Raw genomic sequence first — 16,194 nt, forward strand, 5'->3', positions numbered from 1 at the left:
TCTGACTTTCTACCCACTCGCATCTCCGGGAGAAAAAAAAAAACAAAAACACCCTACGCCTCACAAATTCTGTTTTTATGAACCCTGGTCGTATTCCTTTTTTTTTTTTCCCCCCCTCAATTGGTCTTGTCTCTCTTTTTCTTCCTCTCTTTTTTTTTTTTTTTACTTCCCCCTCTCCAGGAGATACTTGGCGGCCCTCATGCAGCTGAGGAGAAATACGACGCAGAGTTCTTCAAGAAGTTTCGCTCTCAAAATATCGTTTTGTCAGCAAGAAACTACGCCAGGGTAACATCAGCCTCCTGATTTCTTACAGTACTCTCACTGTTGCAAAGCAGTTACCGATAATGGGTTTCAAACTAATTTGCTAGTTGATTATAATATGATATGATTTTTTTTTTTAATAGTCCTGTGATAACTGTCTGTTTTTGTTGAAACATGTTCTTGTGGTGCTTTATTGAGAGTTTTGAATCGACTGGTTTAGAAACCCCTGTCTGTGTTAACAATACAGTTCAAGAGCAAGACAGAAAACCCCCCAAAAACGACTAGTATTAAACTCACCACTTGAAAACAGCTGCAAAAAAATGGAACAGTAAAACTTTCTTGATTTCTTGAAGGATTTATTGCAGGACTGTTTTATGATACTGCATTCATTGTTGCTAGGTGAACCTTATAAACTGCTGACTTGGTGTATTTTTTTGTATCTCTTCTTAGATATATTGAATTGATATTTGCCATCAAATTACAAAATTCAGAATACTTTTTTTTTTGTGCTTCTGCTTTCGTCTGATGAAATCCCATAATCTACAATTTTAAGTTTATTTCCGCTCAAGATTGTCAGCTTCTGCATCATCTACGTGTTGTTTCTCTGCAGGAGAGTAACGTGCAGGCTCTGGGTATTCTCTTCTCGTACCACGGAGCAGAACTCCTCCAACATTGGCTGGCTATCCTTCACAACTTCCCAGAAACCACCTCTCCTCACGAGTACACCATCCTGCTGCCTGAAGCCCGGTGAGACACAAACACAGACACACACACACACACACACACACACACACACACACAGGGGCTGTCCATGTCTGTGTAAGTGACAATAACTACCTAAAGGAGAAACTATGATCTCTTACCGCTTTCATGAGAAGTGGAGCGGCGTAGGTTGCAGCTCAGCTCAGCTCAGCGCTCTAAGCAAATGTATAGAGCTGCCTTGTCTTACAGACTGTGCAGTTTTCATGAGACATTTCTATTCAATTATCCTGTCAAAGCAAAGAGGTGAACCTGTCAAGAACCTGTATGCAAATCGTGTCTTTACACACGCTGACAAGAGCGAGAACATTTATACTTCTTAAAGTCCACATCATTAAGAACCATTTCATTCTATATACTCTATTCTAGGTATTTAACATTACAAAAATGAATCCATACAGGAGAACTCAAAAGGATTCATTGATACTGAATAAAAATAATTTAAAACTTGAAAATCATTTATTTGAATAGAAATAAAGGCCAGACTGTGTAATCTTAACATGCAATTCAAATTTCAGAAGAAAGGATTGTAAAAACAACTAAATAACTATTAGCTGATCATTTAAATGTCCGACAGTTCTCCCTTCTCTGTCTCTGTTTTCACCTACAGACAGCACTGATCTTGTGCTGCCGTCGTAAACAGCCACACATTAAAGCTCGTTCGTACATTTCAGTAGTGTGAACGCTGATCACACACAGTTCAAGGGTTGATACACTCAAACCAAATCAAATGCGATACACTTATTTCCATTTCTTAATGTGCATGCAAAAATCTCAAAAATATACCAAACTAGCTGCAATGACGGCAAATTGTCCCCCTTTAGTGTGTAATTCTGTTTTGGGTTTAGAGTAATGTTTGTAGGGGAGGGAGATGATGGAGGAGTTTTTTTTGATGGGATGAAATTGTTCCTCTCTCCTTTATGGTCCACTAATAGAGGTGACAGACTGGATTTACCGATGAGTCCAGCCAGCCATTCATTGTGCTTTTTTTTTTGTTTCCTCTTACTCCTGCTTCCATTTTTCTCCTCTCCATTTTTTTCCTCTTCCTTCATTTAAGACTATTCCTTGATTCTCTGTGCCAGTGGCCACATTTGTATCGAACAAAAAAATAAAATTATAAACTCAAAAAAAAAAAAAAACAAACATAAAAAAGATGTTCTAACAGCTAAAGGCAATGCACACACTGCTGCTGCTCCCTTTTATTAGCCATGTCTGAGTTTGTATGGAGGTCAGGCAGCTGTGGCTCTGCAGTGAGCATCCATCATGGCTCTGACGCTGTGGGGCAGTTTCCTATTTTCCCCAGCCTGTGAGCTCCAACTGCTCCTCCCAACAGCGCTTGCTGCTACGCTGCAGCAGACGGAGCCGGCTGAAGCCATCTGTTTGGAGCTCACTTTGTTATATACTCAAGTCTTGCTTCACTGCGAGGAGAAAAATACTCTCTTGTAATATTGATCAGATCTGCAAGGGGGACCTCAAGAAGCTAGAAGGATGCGGAATAGTGGTATATTTTATCGAAAAAACGTTGCATTGAGCTTGACAGGCCCGGCCTGGTGGAAATAAAAATAAACCTCCAGCTCCAAGTTTGCTTTACATCTCCATTTTCCCCTCCCGCCCATCTTTCCTCACCTACTCTCAGCCTGACGGGAAGTAGATTAGGGCAGCGGGCGTGGAATAATTATTTCCTTCCCATCGATATTGAAGTTCCCACACCAATATTTACTCTCCACCCTCTAACCTGGCCGACTCTAATGGGGAAAGAGGAGCAGGGTGGCAAAAAAAGTTCCATCTCTGTGGGCCTTTTAGAGGGAAAAATTCCAAATTTCTAAGTCGCTGTCATCTATGAATGTATGAACTTCTGCAAAAGTGCTGGCAAAAAAAAAAAAAAAAAAACGTCCCACTTTTTGTGCTTTGACATAAATCACATCTGCTACTAGGACACTTCTTATGTATTTTGTGATTGGAAAGAATTTATCGCAGTGCTGAAAAACTGCTGCGGCGTGTGTGCACTTGGCCTTTAATGGCACCAAAGCTATAGATGATTTGTAGCCCGCTCTATCTCCTTGAGTTTTACAGCCCACAGTACATATTTTTCTGTCCATATATACAGACAAATAGATAACAAGAAGAAATGCAGTAATCCTGGAATAAGATAAAACAGCCTTCTATTCATCCCCGTTTTCTCAGATCGGCTGCATGCATCCATATACGTCTGTGTGTCTCGTCGGCTTTGACGCACTGGGGGTTACAGAGTCATTCCTCACTTTGGTTTCTTTCGTGTGTATTCCATATTTATCTTCCTCAGACCTGTCACACTCAAGGAGACCAGGAAGAAGTAAAGCTCAGCGCCAACATGGCGTGCAGAAAATAAAAGTCCCCACTATTTACAACCGAGGCACGACTTTCCTCTTTTCCAAACTTTTTTGACTTTTATTTACTTGTGTTTATTGTTGTGGTTTTATTATTTCCCATCTTCCTTTCTCCCCTTATTATCTTCGGTTGTTTCAATTTCCCCTTATGTTTCTACCTCTCTGCAGAGTTTCTCTGTAGTTTATGGTCATGTTTACTTCAACACTGTAAATGTCTTTTCTGATTTAGAAGGTGTCATTACAGGTAAGTCGCTCAGGTTTATTTGCTAGCCATTGGACTTTTCAATACATACACCTAGATAAGACTTTTTAAGGTTTTTCTCTTCATTTGCCCCTTTTTCCTCTAATCTTTGTTATCCTCTTTTTTTTTTCTCCTTCTGTATCTTGCTCTGCCTGTTCCTCTTTTTCTCATTCTGCCTGTGTTCATCTTTCTTCAGTCATGATGACAGAGGCGAGCTGGTTTTGATCCCATGGGACGAGCAGCGACACAGAGACATGGACTGGTGTGAAGCAGAGGAGTGCAGGTAAACAGTGAACACAAAAACACACAAAGCACGATCACAAACCAAACTTGAGAAATACTGGATAAGCACCATGATAAAATCCCTCCATCCCCTTGATAACAAAGCCTCTCGAAGTATAGAATTGTTTTAATCCTGGCTCCACGCAGGCCAGATGCTTGTGTTGGCATCATTATGTGGAACAAAACATGACATCCTGTTATCTCAATGTTAAACAGAACCATGACAAACTAATACCAAATCTTGTTGCACTGCCAATGTATGCCATTTGCCTGCTTCTGTAGGGAGCAAGCTTCATTTACAATTTTATTTAGCAGCCTCTTTTTATTACTCTTTAGTGTCATAAAATCTGTTGGCGATTGGGGTACAGTTGGCCGGGGATGCAGACTGAAATAGCGATACTGCCATAGTGTGATGCCAGCAATGTTTAGGATTATATTTACGATGCATTTTCTTCAACACATTTCCTTTCTCACATAATGTCTTTGTTGTCTCGTTTATCTACTGTTTGTGTTTTCCCTCTTCTTGCTCTAACTCTATATCCTCCTCCGGAAAGGACAGGGGTGGTAAATTGAACTATAAATTCTTAAAAACTCCCATCAAGACAAGAAAAGAAATCAACACTGGCTATTGATGCTTTACGACTTTCCTATCCTGTAGGTAGTAAACTTGTGCCCATCATTTTGTTCATCTTTAAAGTGGCTTGTTAACACAACTTTCAAACTGGGCCCCTCCTCCTGGGCTCATTGCCACCAAAAGCATACACACACTGCAGGACTTACGTGCATATTTGAACTGCCTTTGTTTGGCACCCGCCCGTTCAACAGGAAGAAGGCCATTTCTGGGTCCGCGAGTGAAAGCCGACCATAGGTTCACCCTTGTTTTTGAACGAGCTTCATCGGCTTGTCATTATATTTACTCTTCTTTGCCACTATGTCCGTGTCTGTCATATTCGCTGTTTTGAATCGCATCTGATCACTGAATTGTATCCACTCCTAAACTCACCGGCAACTGTCATTGGTCAGGCTCTCTGCAGACACAGTCACCACCACATGTATTGAGGGCAGCAAGTGATTATTGAGCAGTATCGTTTTTGTACAAGTCTTTATTTTATATTTTAGGAAAAAGCTACGGAGTCTGCCTTTAAAATAGTGGAGCCCTCGAAGGAAAAATACAAAATATTGCCAGATGTAGTCTTTCACTTTTCAACCATTGCTTTCTTCTCTATCTATACTGCTCCCTTTAAAAGCGAGTGAATAGACTAAATTCACATTTCCTCTCACCGGTGTGTTCTTTAGAGTGACGCTGGACCAGAACTTGTTCGATGACGACAGTTTCCTGTATGAGGAGGCACCAGAGCGGCTGCGGTTCCGCACAGCTGAGCCCTCCATCGAGCTGCTGACCGACTGGTACCAAAGCAGAGCAAAAGACATCGACTCCTGCTCCAGACAGGTACGAACACTTGTGACAATGTGCAAGGCTTTTACACTGGCTTAAAGAAGCTGGCAGGGTAGTGTATGTTTTCTGCAGAAACACAGTGTTATACAGTTTGGAAGCTTTATTCAAAAAGAAAAAGGTTTTTCAACACATCCTACTTTCATCGACTCCTGGGGACTTTTTTTTTTTACTACTTTTTTTTAACTTCTGACCCATTAATTGCACGAAATCCACAGGAAAACCCGTTCCATTTTAGGCTCATAATGCTGAAGTAAGTTAGAGTGAAGCCTATGTGTAACTTAGTATTTACTGTGAGACCGGGACTCACCAGAAGTAGATGAACAAGTTCTCCTCAGGGGGAAGAAATGAACTGAGACATTTTGAGGCCAATGGCGCTTTGTTTTTGATGTGAACCCACGGTTTGAAGTTGCTTATTGGACTGTAAGCAATGCGTACTGTAATCATGTAATGCTAACAGCTGGCTATGTTGGAAGGAAAAAAAAGAAGTTGGCCATCTTTCCCAGAGACTATATCATCCTCAGAGGATATCAGATTTCTCTAGTAGTAACTTGATTCAAACCTAAAGCAAAACAGCAACAGGAAGGAATGAATCGACATCTGGCAATTGTGGAAGATAATTTCCACTGCACTCTCCTTTTCAAAGATTGTGGGAAGGAAAATGTCACGAGCCAGAATACAGACCGCAGAGGAGATGTTGCCAACCTCCATCAGTAAAGGTCACTTGGATCCAATCGAGGACGCTCATCATCATATTTACCATATGGACTTCTAATGAAGAGTAACCAAAGCTTCTGTCACCCCCGCGTTCTGTTGCTGTAACTGAAAAATCAGACTTGATAGAACTTGTTTAGCGGAGTAATGGAATGTAACCGCTGGAGCTGCCCACTCTCTCCACCCACACGATCCTGAAACGGCAGCTCTTCTGTCCCCCGCTCTCCTTTCTTCACTGTGATGGATCAAGGTTGTCACAGTGCTCCCTTTGTCTTTGTGAAAGGACTAACTGGGGTGCAGTCATATCTTTCCCCTTCATTTCTCCATTTGATCCCTTTCACTGGGTATAAGGAGAATGGAGGAGAAGAGATTTGGGGGTCCATTGCTCATTTTTTGAAGACAGTGGGGGAATCGTGCCTTTCATCATCTGCTCAGGAGGGAACGAAACTGAAAGACTTAGTGTGTGTGTGTAAAATGAGTCTTTGTTAATCTCTAGAAATAAAACCAGCTCTCTTGCATTCTCTCACTCGCTCCTTTTTAATTTGACTTAATTTGCTTCTCTCTCGTATGTTACTTCAGGAGACTTCAGGGACTGCCCCTGAGTCTTACATCTCTTCTTTTTTTCACACACTTTCTCCCACTCACACATTCTTGCAAAAGAGAGAAACACTGGAAAAGCTCTGCTGACATTCGCTGAGCTCCCCCCCCCCCTCGTTTTTTGCCCTCCTAAAATTTTCTCGTCTCATTTGTTCTCTCTCGTTTCTGCCTCCTCTCATCCCTCATCTGGCTGTGTTTATGCTTGGGAGAGTGTTTTAATGGAGCAAAAATGGGGTTTGATTAAAAGGAAGCCCATCAGAGGAAGCTGGAGTGTTTTAAACTGGTCACAGAGCCGCAGGAAGCGAGGCAATGAATGGAAAGATTGACAAGACTTACAGAGGATTTTTTATTTTTTTTTTGCCCAGAATGAAAGCAAACCAAGTGCAAACCAAAACGAAAAATTGAGAGAAATTAAAATAAAGGACAGGGCTATGCAACATCCTTAGTTAGGCTAGAGTGGATTACAAAGAGACATAGGGGAGGACAGGGCTGACAAATGTTGTGGTAAAAAAGGAAATCTATCTGGTGGAAAGAGCTGTCTGTAGGAAATAAAATCACTGGTTAGAAGGGGTTGAAAGGGTAGAAATAAAGGATATTAAAAACAAGTGTTGTTTGGAACACTGTTGGCAGATAGAGAGCACAAAATGAGAGAGTGGCTTTGAAAAGCAGACAGAGACGGCAGACAGGCGTACAGAGGAGGCAAGGGGCCAGACATGGGAGTTCAAATGGAGGCCAAACGTTTTGACGGTTACGGAATTCATGCAAGAGGTGGGAAGAGGATGAGAAAATTAAGCAGAGATGAAGAGAAAATGAGGGAACAGTGTATGAAAGAATGGACTAAGAAACCAGAACAAAGGAGGTTCAAATTGAGTTGGAAAATGAAACCAAAGAGTAGCTGAAAAAGCGCCCGGGGGATTTGAAAGGAGAGGTGGTGCAGAGTGAGAGAGAGAGAGAGAGAGGATAAGTTGTGTTGCGGTGCAGAGAACGGCGAGGGGAGGGCATTGAGACGAGGTCGTAATTAAAACGTGTGAGATTTTAACATCTGAATTGTACGTGGTTAGCTGGGGAATGTATCTCCAGAGAGCAGGGAGGGAGGGGAGGAGTAAACGAGGAGGATCTTCACTCACAGTTAGATCAATAGACGTTTCTTTCTTGTTGTATCTAATTGCTCCGGCTCCGACTCAAGGCTGATTTGGGTTTTTCTCTCCTTCCCTCTGTTTTTCTGTGTATGGGTGCAGTTTGTAAATGGAGGCAAGCAATTATTTATTCAACTAGAAATTGGTTTAGATAAGCCGAAGATGACAAGGTTACAGACCCTATGAGTTTGTGTGTGTGTGTGTGCGTGTGTGTGCGTGCGTGTGTGTGTGTGTGTGTGTGTGTGTGTGTGTGTGTGTGTGTGTGTGTGTAAAGGGGAGATGCTGTGCTAACCGCTGTGCCAGAGGACTCTCCTTTTCTAAAAAGGTGGAGAGAAAGCAATCATCACTACAGGACCCAGCGGCTTCTGCTATCGATTGGCTTGGATCCACAGGTGGCTGAGCATCGATTAGGCCTGGTGTGCTGCCAGCGTATAGGTGGTCGGTTATTGATCGGTTGCTCTTCTGGATGGAGTTTTATCGATTAGAGAAGCAGGAAGCCCAAATCGTCCCTGTTTCAGAGTCTAAAGACTAATGATTGGATATTAGTAATGGGCGACAGGTATTATTTGATTTCAGATTAGTTGGGATATTGTTGTTTTTGTTCACGTCCCAGTTCAGCGACCTCTGCAACAGTTATTCAATGACTTTGCCTCCTGCTAGATAAATACCTCTTTATTCACCTGCTGCACAGGTTGTTACTTTGACTGGGTTAACTGGATTGTAAAAAGATGGAGCGATAGAAGGAATAAGAGACAAGAACATAAGGACAGGAATGCAGAGGTACTTCAACAAATGTCACATGATAAAGAGATCAAACATCATAGGTTTCTCATATGTTGGTTTTCTAACGTTCTTCTCTGCTGCTTAAGATAGGAATATACTGAGTCCATGTCATTTCTCCCACGCCATTGATTTTATGGCAGTAGATGTTAACATTTGAAAGCTAATATGGGTAGCCAGTAACCAGAAGCGTTGGAGTTGGTTGGAGCGCATGCCCTGTGTACGAGGCTATGGTCCTCCAAGGGCCGGACCAGGTTCAGGTTCAACCTATGGCTCCTTTCCTGCATGTTGTTCCTTGCACTCTCTCCCTGATTTCTGACTCCATCCGCTGTCCTATTGCCTTTTTTCAACAATAAATATGTATGCCTCACCGAACAAATTGTTATTACCTGATAAAGTCTCACTGTATTCTACCTTATCACAAACCAGGGATTTTTCAAATAGTGTAAAGACGTTCACACTGACTGTTAAAACGAACCTTTTTTTTTTTCATATTGCTGTGTCGCCTTGTGCTTTTCCTGTCTCTCATTGCAACTCTTTGTGTCCGTCAGGTGGACTGTGCCCTGTCTCTGGTGCGTCTGGGGAAGGAGCGGGAGATCCCGGGCCTCGAGCTCCTGTGCGATGACTTGGTTACCATGGAAACGCTGGTGTATGAGACATCATGTGAACTGAGCCTGACACTGAAAGATTTGCAGCAGCTAGGTGACATTGACAAACTCCGCCTGCTCATGAAAAATGTGAGCATAAATGAAGTACAAAGCACATAATGTTTCTCATTTACACTTTTTTTGGTTTGAAGTTTGTATTTTTTTTTTTTACATAATTTTTTACATCAAATTAAAGGATGCAAGTGTTTGTATATAATATCATCTGAACTAAAGTTTCAAAAATAGAGAGTATCCTGCTCCTTTAAAAAAAGAAACCTGTACTGCTTTACTGTACTCCAACAGTTGTTGGAGATAGATTTGGATATTTCCATTCATGTGGAGACATTTATTTGAAAGTAATTCCATAGCTCAGACAAAATGCCATTTGGAGAGTAGTACATTGATTTTTCTTTTATAATGCATCCTCTGCTGAGAAAATATTGCTTCCCCTAGTTTCCCCTATGTTAAGTTTTCATTTCCCTGCATGCTACTGTGGGTACTTCACAGTATGTGTGGTGTTCATTGTCATTATAAAAAGAAATCCTGCCTTGCATATACATTTAATTTTCGAGGGGTCCACAGTGTGAATACTGTGATCCTTGACTGTAGCTACTCAAACAAAAGTTATGCTATTAACTATTTGAATTATCAACAGAGCAAACTGCAAATGCCTTAAAAGTCGTCCCACAGAAATTCACTTTCATTCCTGAAAGAGGTTACACTTGACAGTACATACTTCCATCCAACAGCAGCGATAGTTATGAAAGCTAGTCCATGGCAGGTACCACACTTACAAGTCCCCTGGGAGTACATAATATGAGCTGTCCTCTAAATTGTAGCTAATAACTGCCAGCTTTAGCCTGTGAGGACAACTGCCAGTTGTATTCACATTGGAAGCAGGCATCCAGAAAATGTTGTTGACTGCACTAACACATGCTGTCTGACTGGTACTCCCTTATGGCTCTATGTGTGTGTGTGTGTGTGTGTGTGTGCATGTGTGTGTCTATGTCTATGAATGTTACACCAAGTTGCCTAGATTAAATCTCCCCCGGTGTCTGATATCTTCTTTTATCAGAGACACAGTACAGCAAATAAAATGTTTGTGTGTGGGTGTGCAACTTTGCATTAAGCATCTGAATATGTTTTGAATCTCATTGTTCTCATGCATGCTATCCACTGTCTGTATACCCTGAGTCAGAGCTGTTGCAAGGTGGGTGCGAGGCCCCGTTGCGAACTTGAAAAGCGTCAGCACAAATCACAGCACAACCCACAAGCTGTGAAACTATTGTAGTTCAGGTTTAATTGCATCGCAGTGTTGAATGTAAATGCAGCTGAAATCACTTTAAGCTTCTCTAAAAGCGAGCAAAGAAGTACTGAGTTTAATCTCAGTTCTTATAGCACCTTACAATTTCCAAATTTAATATCGCAAAAAGGAGAGAAAAGAAAGAAGTACAAAAGAAGTACAGCAATACACAGCATATAGATGGTAGACCTGATCTTAAATCAATGTACGCAGTAACTGTTAAAGGTCAGATTTTACAGACTATAATTTGTTAGTGTGCTGGAATAAGATGGGCTATAAAAGCCCAGGGAAAAAGACAGTTATTCTGTAGGCTTGGGCTTTGACCACAGGTGAGCTAAGAAATCCTGATCTTCTTATCTTTTTTTTTTTTTTTTTTTTAACATAGAAGAACCTTGTCTTATAGTACTGTTTCTTTGTTCACCAGTCTAGCACTGAGCGCTATGTGAAGGACGCCTTCCAGTGGATGGTGCCGTTCCTGCACCGATGTGAGGGACAGAAAGAGGGTGCTGCTGAGTCTCTGCTCAGAGAATATCTGGTCAGCCTGGCACAGCAAGACCTCACCCTGCCCCTCATCATCTTCCAGCAGTCCAAACCTGACGTAAGTGTTCAAACACACCAACAAAGCCACAACCAGAGTGTGCGTCACTCTTGGATGACCGTAACACACACACACACACACACACACACACACACACACACACACGCACACACGCGCACACGCACACACGCACACACACATTCGGTGTCTCTGTCCGAATATATTTTGTGCCCTGTCAGGGCCAGTGTTGTGTCCATGCGCTGTTAATGTTATATTTATGACCGTATAAGGGCACAGCCAAGGACAGGTCTTCTGGCTATTAGAAATCATGCACAACACACACACATACAAACACTCAAAGGGGGAGAGAATGTAGTACTCACTGTGTATGTGCAAAGACTGCTTCAGGGTCAGTAAAGCCTTTATATACGCACACTCCCCTCTTATGTCCTTTGCTCCAGTGTCAGCAGAAGATCATCGGGGACCCGGACCAGCTGATGGCGGTCGCTCTAGAGTGCATCTACAGCTGTGAGAGGGACGACCAGCTCAGCCTCTGTTATGACATCCTGGAGTGTCTGCCACAGAGGGGCTACGGGTCAGACACACACACACACACACACACACACACACACACACACACAAATCTCAAAGACTTTATATTTAGACTATGTAAATCTACATATGAAGATGGAAAAGCTGTATACTACAATTAACATCCTGCCCTTTCATTTCCTTCCACCTTCCCCCCTCTCTTAGGACATGTCAATAAACTATCACTTGTCTCTCTCGCTTTGCCCCTTTCTCCTCCTCCTCCTCCTTCTTCTCTCTCTCTTTAATGCTTAACTCTTTCTCTAAGGAGCCATCAGTTAGCCCAGACACAGTCCATACAGTATTTCCCACCTCCTGCTATTACAGTCTCTGTGCGCTCTCCCTCTCTCTCTCTCTCTCTCTCTCTCTCTCTCGCTCTCTCTCTCTCTCTCTCTCTCTCTCTCTCTCTCTCTCTCTCTCTCTCTCTCTCTCTCTCTCTCTCTCTCTCTCTCTCTCTCTCTCTCTCTCTCTCCCACCTCTTCTGTAACACAATTTATTTCATATGGCAAGAGGGCCCGTCCTTTAAGTCTCCCAAGAGGCCGTGTGGGTACGCAGTGCATCTGAGGGAGAGTGAGTGATAATAAAAGACTGAGAAGAAGGAAGTGAGAGTACAAAAGAGCAAATTGTTGATAAAATGGACCTGTAGAGCATCTGAGTAGTTAAAATGAATTAAAATGACTCATTCTGAGATGGATTATCCATCCTGTGTGCGCCTTAATTGGAAAATTGAACCACTACTGTTAGGCGAGTTTCCTTTTTTTCCTCAGCAGTTAGCTGCTATATGGCAGCCATACTTTTTAACAATGGTATCTTTTGCCCTTTTCAACTATTTCACAGAGCTTGCTTGTGCTCATAACTGGGGATAACTGCACTAAAACACATGATTATGGTATTTTTGCACTAAATTGAACAAGTCTTATGTGAGCAATTAACTTTCTGCAATGTAGCTGAAAGACAATCAGCTATGAATCTGATATATTTTTTTCCATTTTGTATACTGTAGACTTTGGTTCAACGTTTTGTTTCTTCACTTTACCTTCATGAATTACAAAACTTAGTGACCATCACTGTTTTTCATTTCTTACCTGCCTGATCTCTCTGTTTGAGTCAATAAATTGTAAGATACTGCTAATGTAACGCTAATATTGTCAGGGCTATTTCTCCTAACAGAATCTGAAACTGTTTGTTTTGCAGTTTTCATTTACTCATACGAGCAATTTGAGTGTCATTTGGTGCAAAACAAATTAGCAAAGGACTAAAATCACAATAGATTAACTATTAACCACTGGTCTTTTTTTAATTTGGTTGTAGCAATAGGTGTTTATAAATGTTGGCTTTTTTTGTACATTAGCTAGCTAGCTAATGCTACAAAGCAGCAAAGTAATGTCAATGGATGTGTCTCAATCATACACTGCTCACTATAGCTCACTCGAAAAAAAAGCCTTTTTGTAGATGTGGTAGAATTCTGAGTGAGTATGATGATCATACCCTATAGTGCTCTCATTGTATCCCACAATACATTGTGAAAATTAGCCCACAAGCAATCGTCACTATCCAAGAAATATACCATCATGCATTGCAGTTCAAAACTTTTCATCAGCAGAAGGTGAAGTTTGACTGATACCTCAGACAGATGAGAGGGGCGTGACCAGTGTGAACATTTAAAACAAGAAGTCAATAATTGATGGCATTTTAACCGAAATCTAGAAGCCGTTTTAATAAAGATTAAAAGATTTTCAGAATCATTAGTTTTTGCTGAAGATGATGACAGGAATGAGACCATAGTCTGTATGCACAAATAAAAGAGTTTCGTGCTAAAAATTCAGAATTTTTCTTTTTTTTTCTTTATTATTATTATTATTATTATTATTTTTCTTTTTATATACCGGTAATTGTTTTGTGACAATACGCTCAGAATATTATTTGAAATATTATTATTTGAGTCTAGCTAGCTCGATAACAAATGAAAAACATGTTAAGTAATGCCATAACTTTGAGTTCAGCTGGCATTAAGCTAGCTCCTAGATTCTTATCACTGTTTTATTTCATCATGTGCAGATCGCTTGCCTTCGTTTAGTTTTAAAAAAATGGCGATCCTAAAGAATTTTGCTACCACACCATTAGCATGTAATAAATGGACTTCTGTTACGGGGTACAAAGCTATTCAGCAATCTCAGTTTTCAACACAGCCACTTTCTACTAAATTCACAGTCCCTTTAAAACACAGACTTAAGTGGAGCTGCAATAGAGCAAAAAAACAAAACCTAACCATTAGTCAGTGAAAGCAAGAGTCCGGTACCAATTCTGTTCTGCTTCATGTTCTGATAGATGAAGAGCTTGGAGGTGAAAAATGCTGGAGAGGAGATAGAGGTGAAAATGCGTTAAATGAGGTGATCTGATTCAATTGAAGCAGGGGAGTGCAATTTATCTCACTGAGCACATTTACAGACTCATTTGTGGTGGTAACACAGCATCTGAGACACAGGGTATGTTTCTTATGTCCACGTTACACTGGTGGCACAAGACTTCAAATATTCTCTAAACCATCATGCGATACTGCAGTTTAGAAATCGAGGTTATAACTCTAAGAGGGATCTTACTGTAGGAACATTTGAGTGTATATTATACTCATACATGTTTCCCTCTAAAGCAGAATTTGACTTTTTCAGACTGGCTTTCTTTCTGCAGTGTATGGATTAGCGATGCTGCAAGGCCTTCAACTTCACATTTCTCCCAGGAGGGATTTCACTGGCTTACTAAACTCCAAAATTGCCATCCCAGCGAAGAATATTGCAGATTTGCGTGCTGGAGGAGAAACCCATGACTTACTAGTTTCAACCCAATTTTCTGATTTTATTTTTTTTATTTTCGTGAGACAGCTTAATTAGGTCTAAATCTGCTCAAGAAGAATGTAATGCGCGTTCACCCTTAGAGAGTAGAAAATGTGGAAATGGGCAGGGGATTAGACGGTGAGGGAGGGGAAGAAGTGGAATGAGGGAGAAAAGGATATTTAAACGAGGACGAGCAGGAGGTGGAGCAGCAGAGACAGTCTGAGAAGAAGAAGAAAAGGGGTGCAGAGAAATGGATTGATAGGGCAAGATTAAGTGTGTGTGTCAAAATGCAGAGATGGTGTGTTCTGAACACAATCTCTTACACACACTTTTTGATGCTAAAAAAAAACACTGACACTCACACACAAATACACACAGAAGGTTGTTTCATCAGGGTCAGTTCTCTGGTGGGGAACAGGCCAGCCTGACCCAGAATCCTTTGCCTCAAGGCAAAGCATCATGGGGTTTTATTTTTAGTGAGGAATCAGTATAGCCTCACAGTGATAGGCTGCACACCCACCCACCTATTTAGTCCCAAATGTGTGCTGTACTGGTCGAAATACTCACACAGACATGCACTTCAACACACTCTCTCGTGCTAAAAGAATTTCTCTTTAATGTCATTTAAAAAAAAAAAAAAAAAAACTCCAAATAATCTTTTTTATGGCTTGAATGTAAAATAACCGCTGTGTTTCTTTGTGCTTTATCATCCTACAGACAAGACACGGACATCACCTCATCCCTCCATGATCAGGTGGACAAACTTGAGAAGCATCTCAGGTACGTCAACACACCAGCGCGATCCTTCAGCTGTCAGTCCGCTTCTCTCTTACGTCTCCTCCTGTCCGTCCTGTTCAGCAGGGCGTGCAGATTAGAGCTTAGTTTAAAAAAAAAAAAAAGCTAGCTGCAGGCACTGAGTTATAAGGATATGTTGACTTCTCCAAAAGTTTAACCGAACATCTTTGGGATTTGGACTTTTGGTTGAACAAAACATTGAATCACTCCGGCTTCACATCCATACTGCCCTTCTGTACCCATTAGAGGCCCATCAGTTTGTTGATTAGTGCTGCATCCCTCGGATATGTTCACTTTTTAGTATTGCTTATTACTTCCCTCCCCCAATTATAGGCCTGGTGGAAAACTCCAAAGAGGCAGAGAAGACATGGATGTGCTTGACACACACACACACACACACACACACACACACAAACAAACACACAGAATTGATATCAAAGGACTGCAGTGTGTCCCCTGGTATTCAAGCAGCCCCAGGCCTTTTCTCTGTTACAGGTTAAAATCACCTACATGTCTCTCTCGCTCTGCCTCCATCTCCCTTATTCTCTGTCTCTCTCTCTCTCTCTCTCTCTCTTGCCTGAGTAAACTTCCAAACACAGAAAAATGATGAGGAGGAAGGAAGGAGGACAAGGATGAAGGCAGTGGGGTGGGCTGTAGGGGATGTGGATGATGATGAGGAGGAGAGGAGGAGGAGGAGGAGAGGAGAAGGAAGCATGACCAGAAAAGCCTATGTCAGAGCTTAAAGTTGGCCTTTTCAGATGAATATCTCCACGTATTTACACAAACACAAACATACACAAAAACACCCCAGGGAGCGTCAGAAGTGTGTTCATGAATCTTTTGTGCAGAAGCATTGTGACACACACAAACACAGACACACACACATGTAGTAGCGGTAAATGC

General features: G+C 41.5%; 1 protein-coding gene across 1 annotated transcript in view; it reads left to right on the forward strand.

The window, feature by feature from the left end:
- Positions 1-16,194, forward strand: part of nbas (NBAS subunit of NRZ tethering complex) — a 157,896-nt gene that overhangs the window by 36,472 nt on the left and 105,230 nt on the right. The window contains exons 20-27 of the mRNA XM_020642042.3: positions 181-285; positions 872-1,008; positions 3,824-3,910; positions 5,206-5,359; positions 9,141-9,326; positions 10,964-11,137; positions 11,539-11,672; positions 15,214-15,276. Of these exons, the coding sequence (XP_020497698.2) occupies positions 181-285; positions 872-1,008; positions 3,824-3,910; positions 5,206-5,359; positions 9,141-9,326; positions 10,964-11,137; positions 11,539-11,672; positions 15,214-15,276 (1,040 nt within the window). The remainder of the gene's footprint in view (positions 1-180; positions 286-871; positions 1,009-3,823; positions 3,911-5,205; positions 5,360-9,140; positions 9,327-10,963; positions 11,138-11,538; positions 11,673-15,213; positions 15,277-16,194) is intronic.

Source organism: Labrus bergylta, chromosome 15, assembly GCF_963930695.1.
Source record: "Labrus bergylta chromosome 15, fLabBer1.1, whole genome shotgun sequence".
Classification (NCBI taxonomy): Eukaryota; Metazoa; Chordata; class Actinopteri; order Labriformes; family Labridae; genus Labrus; species Labrus bergylta.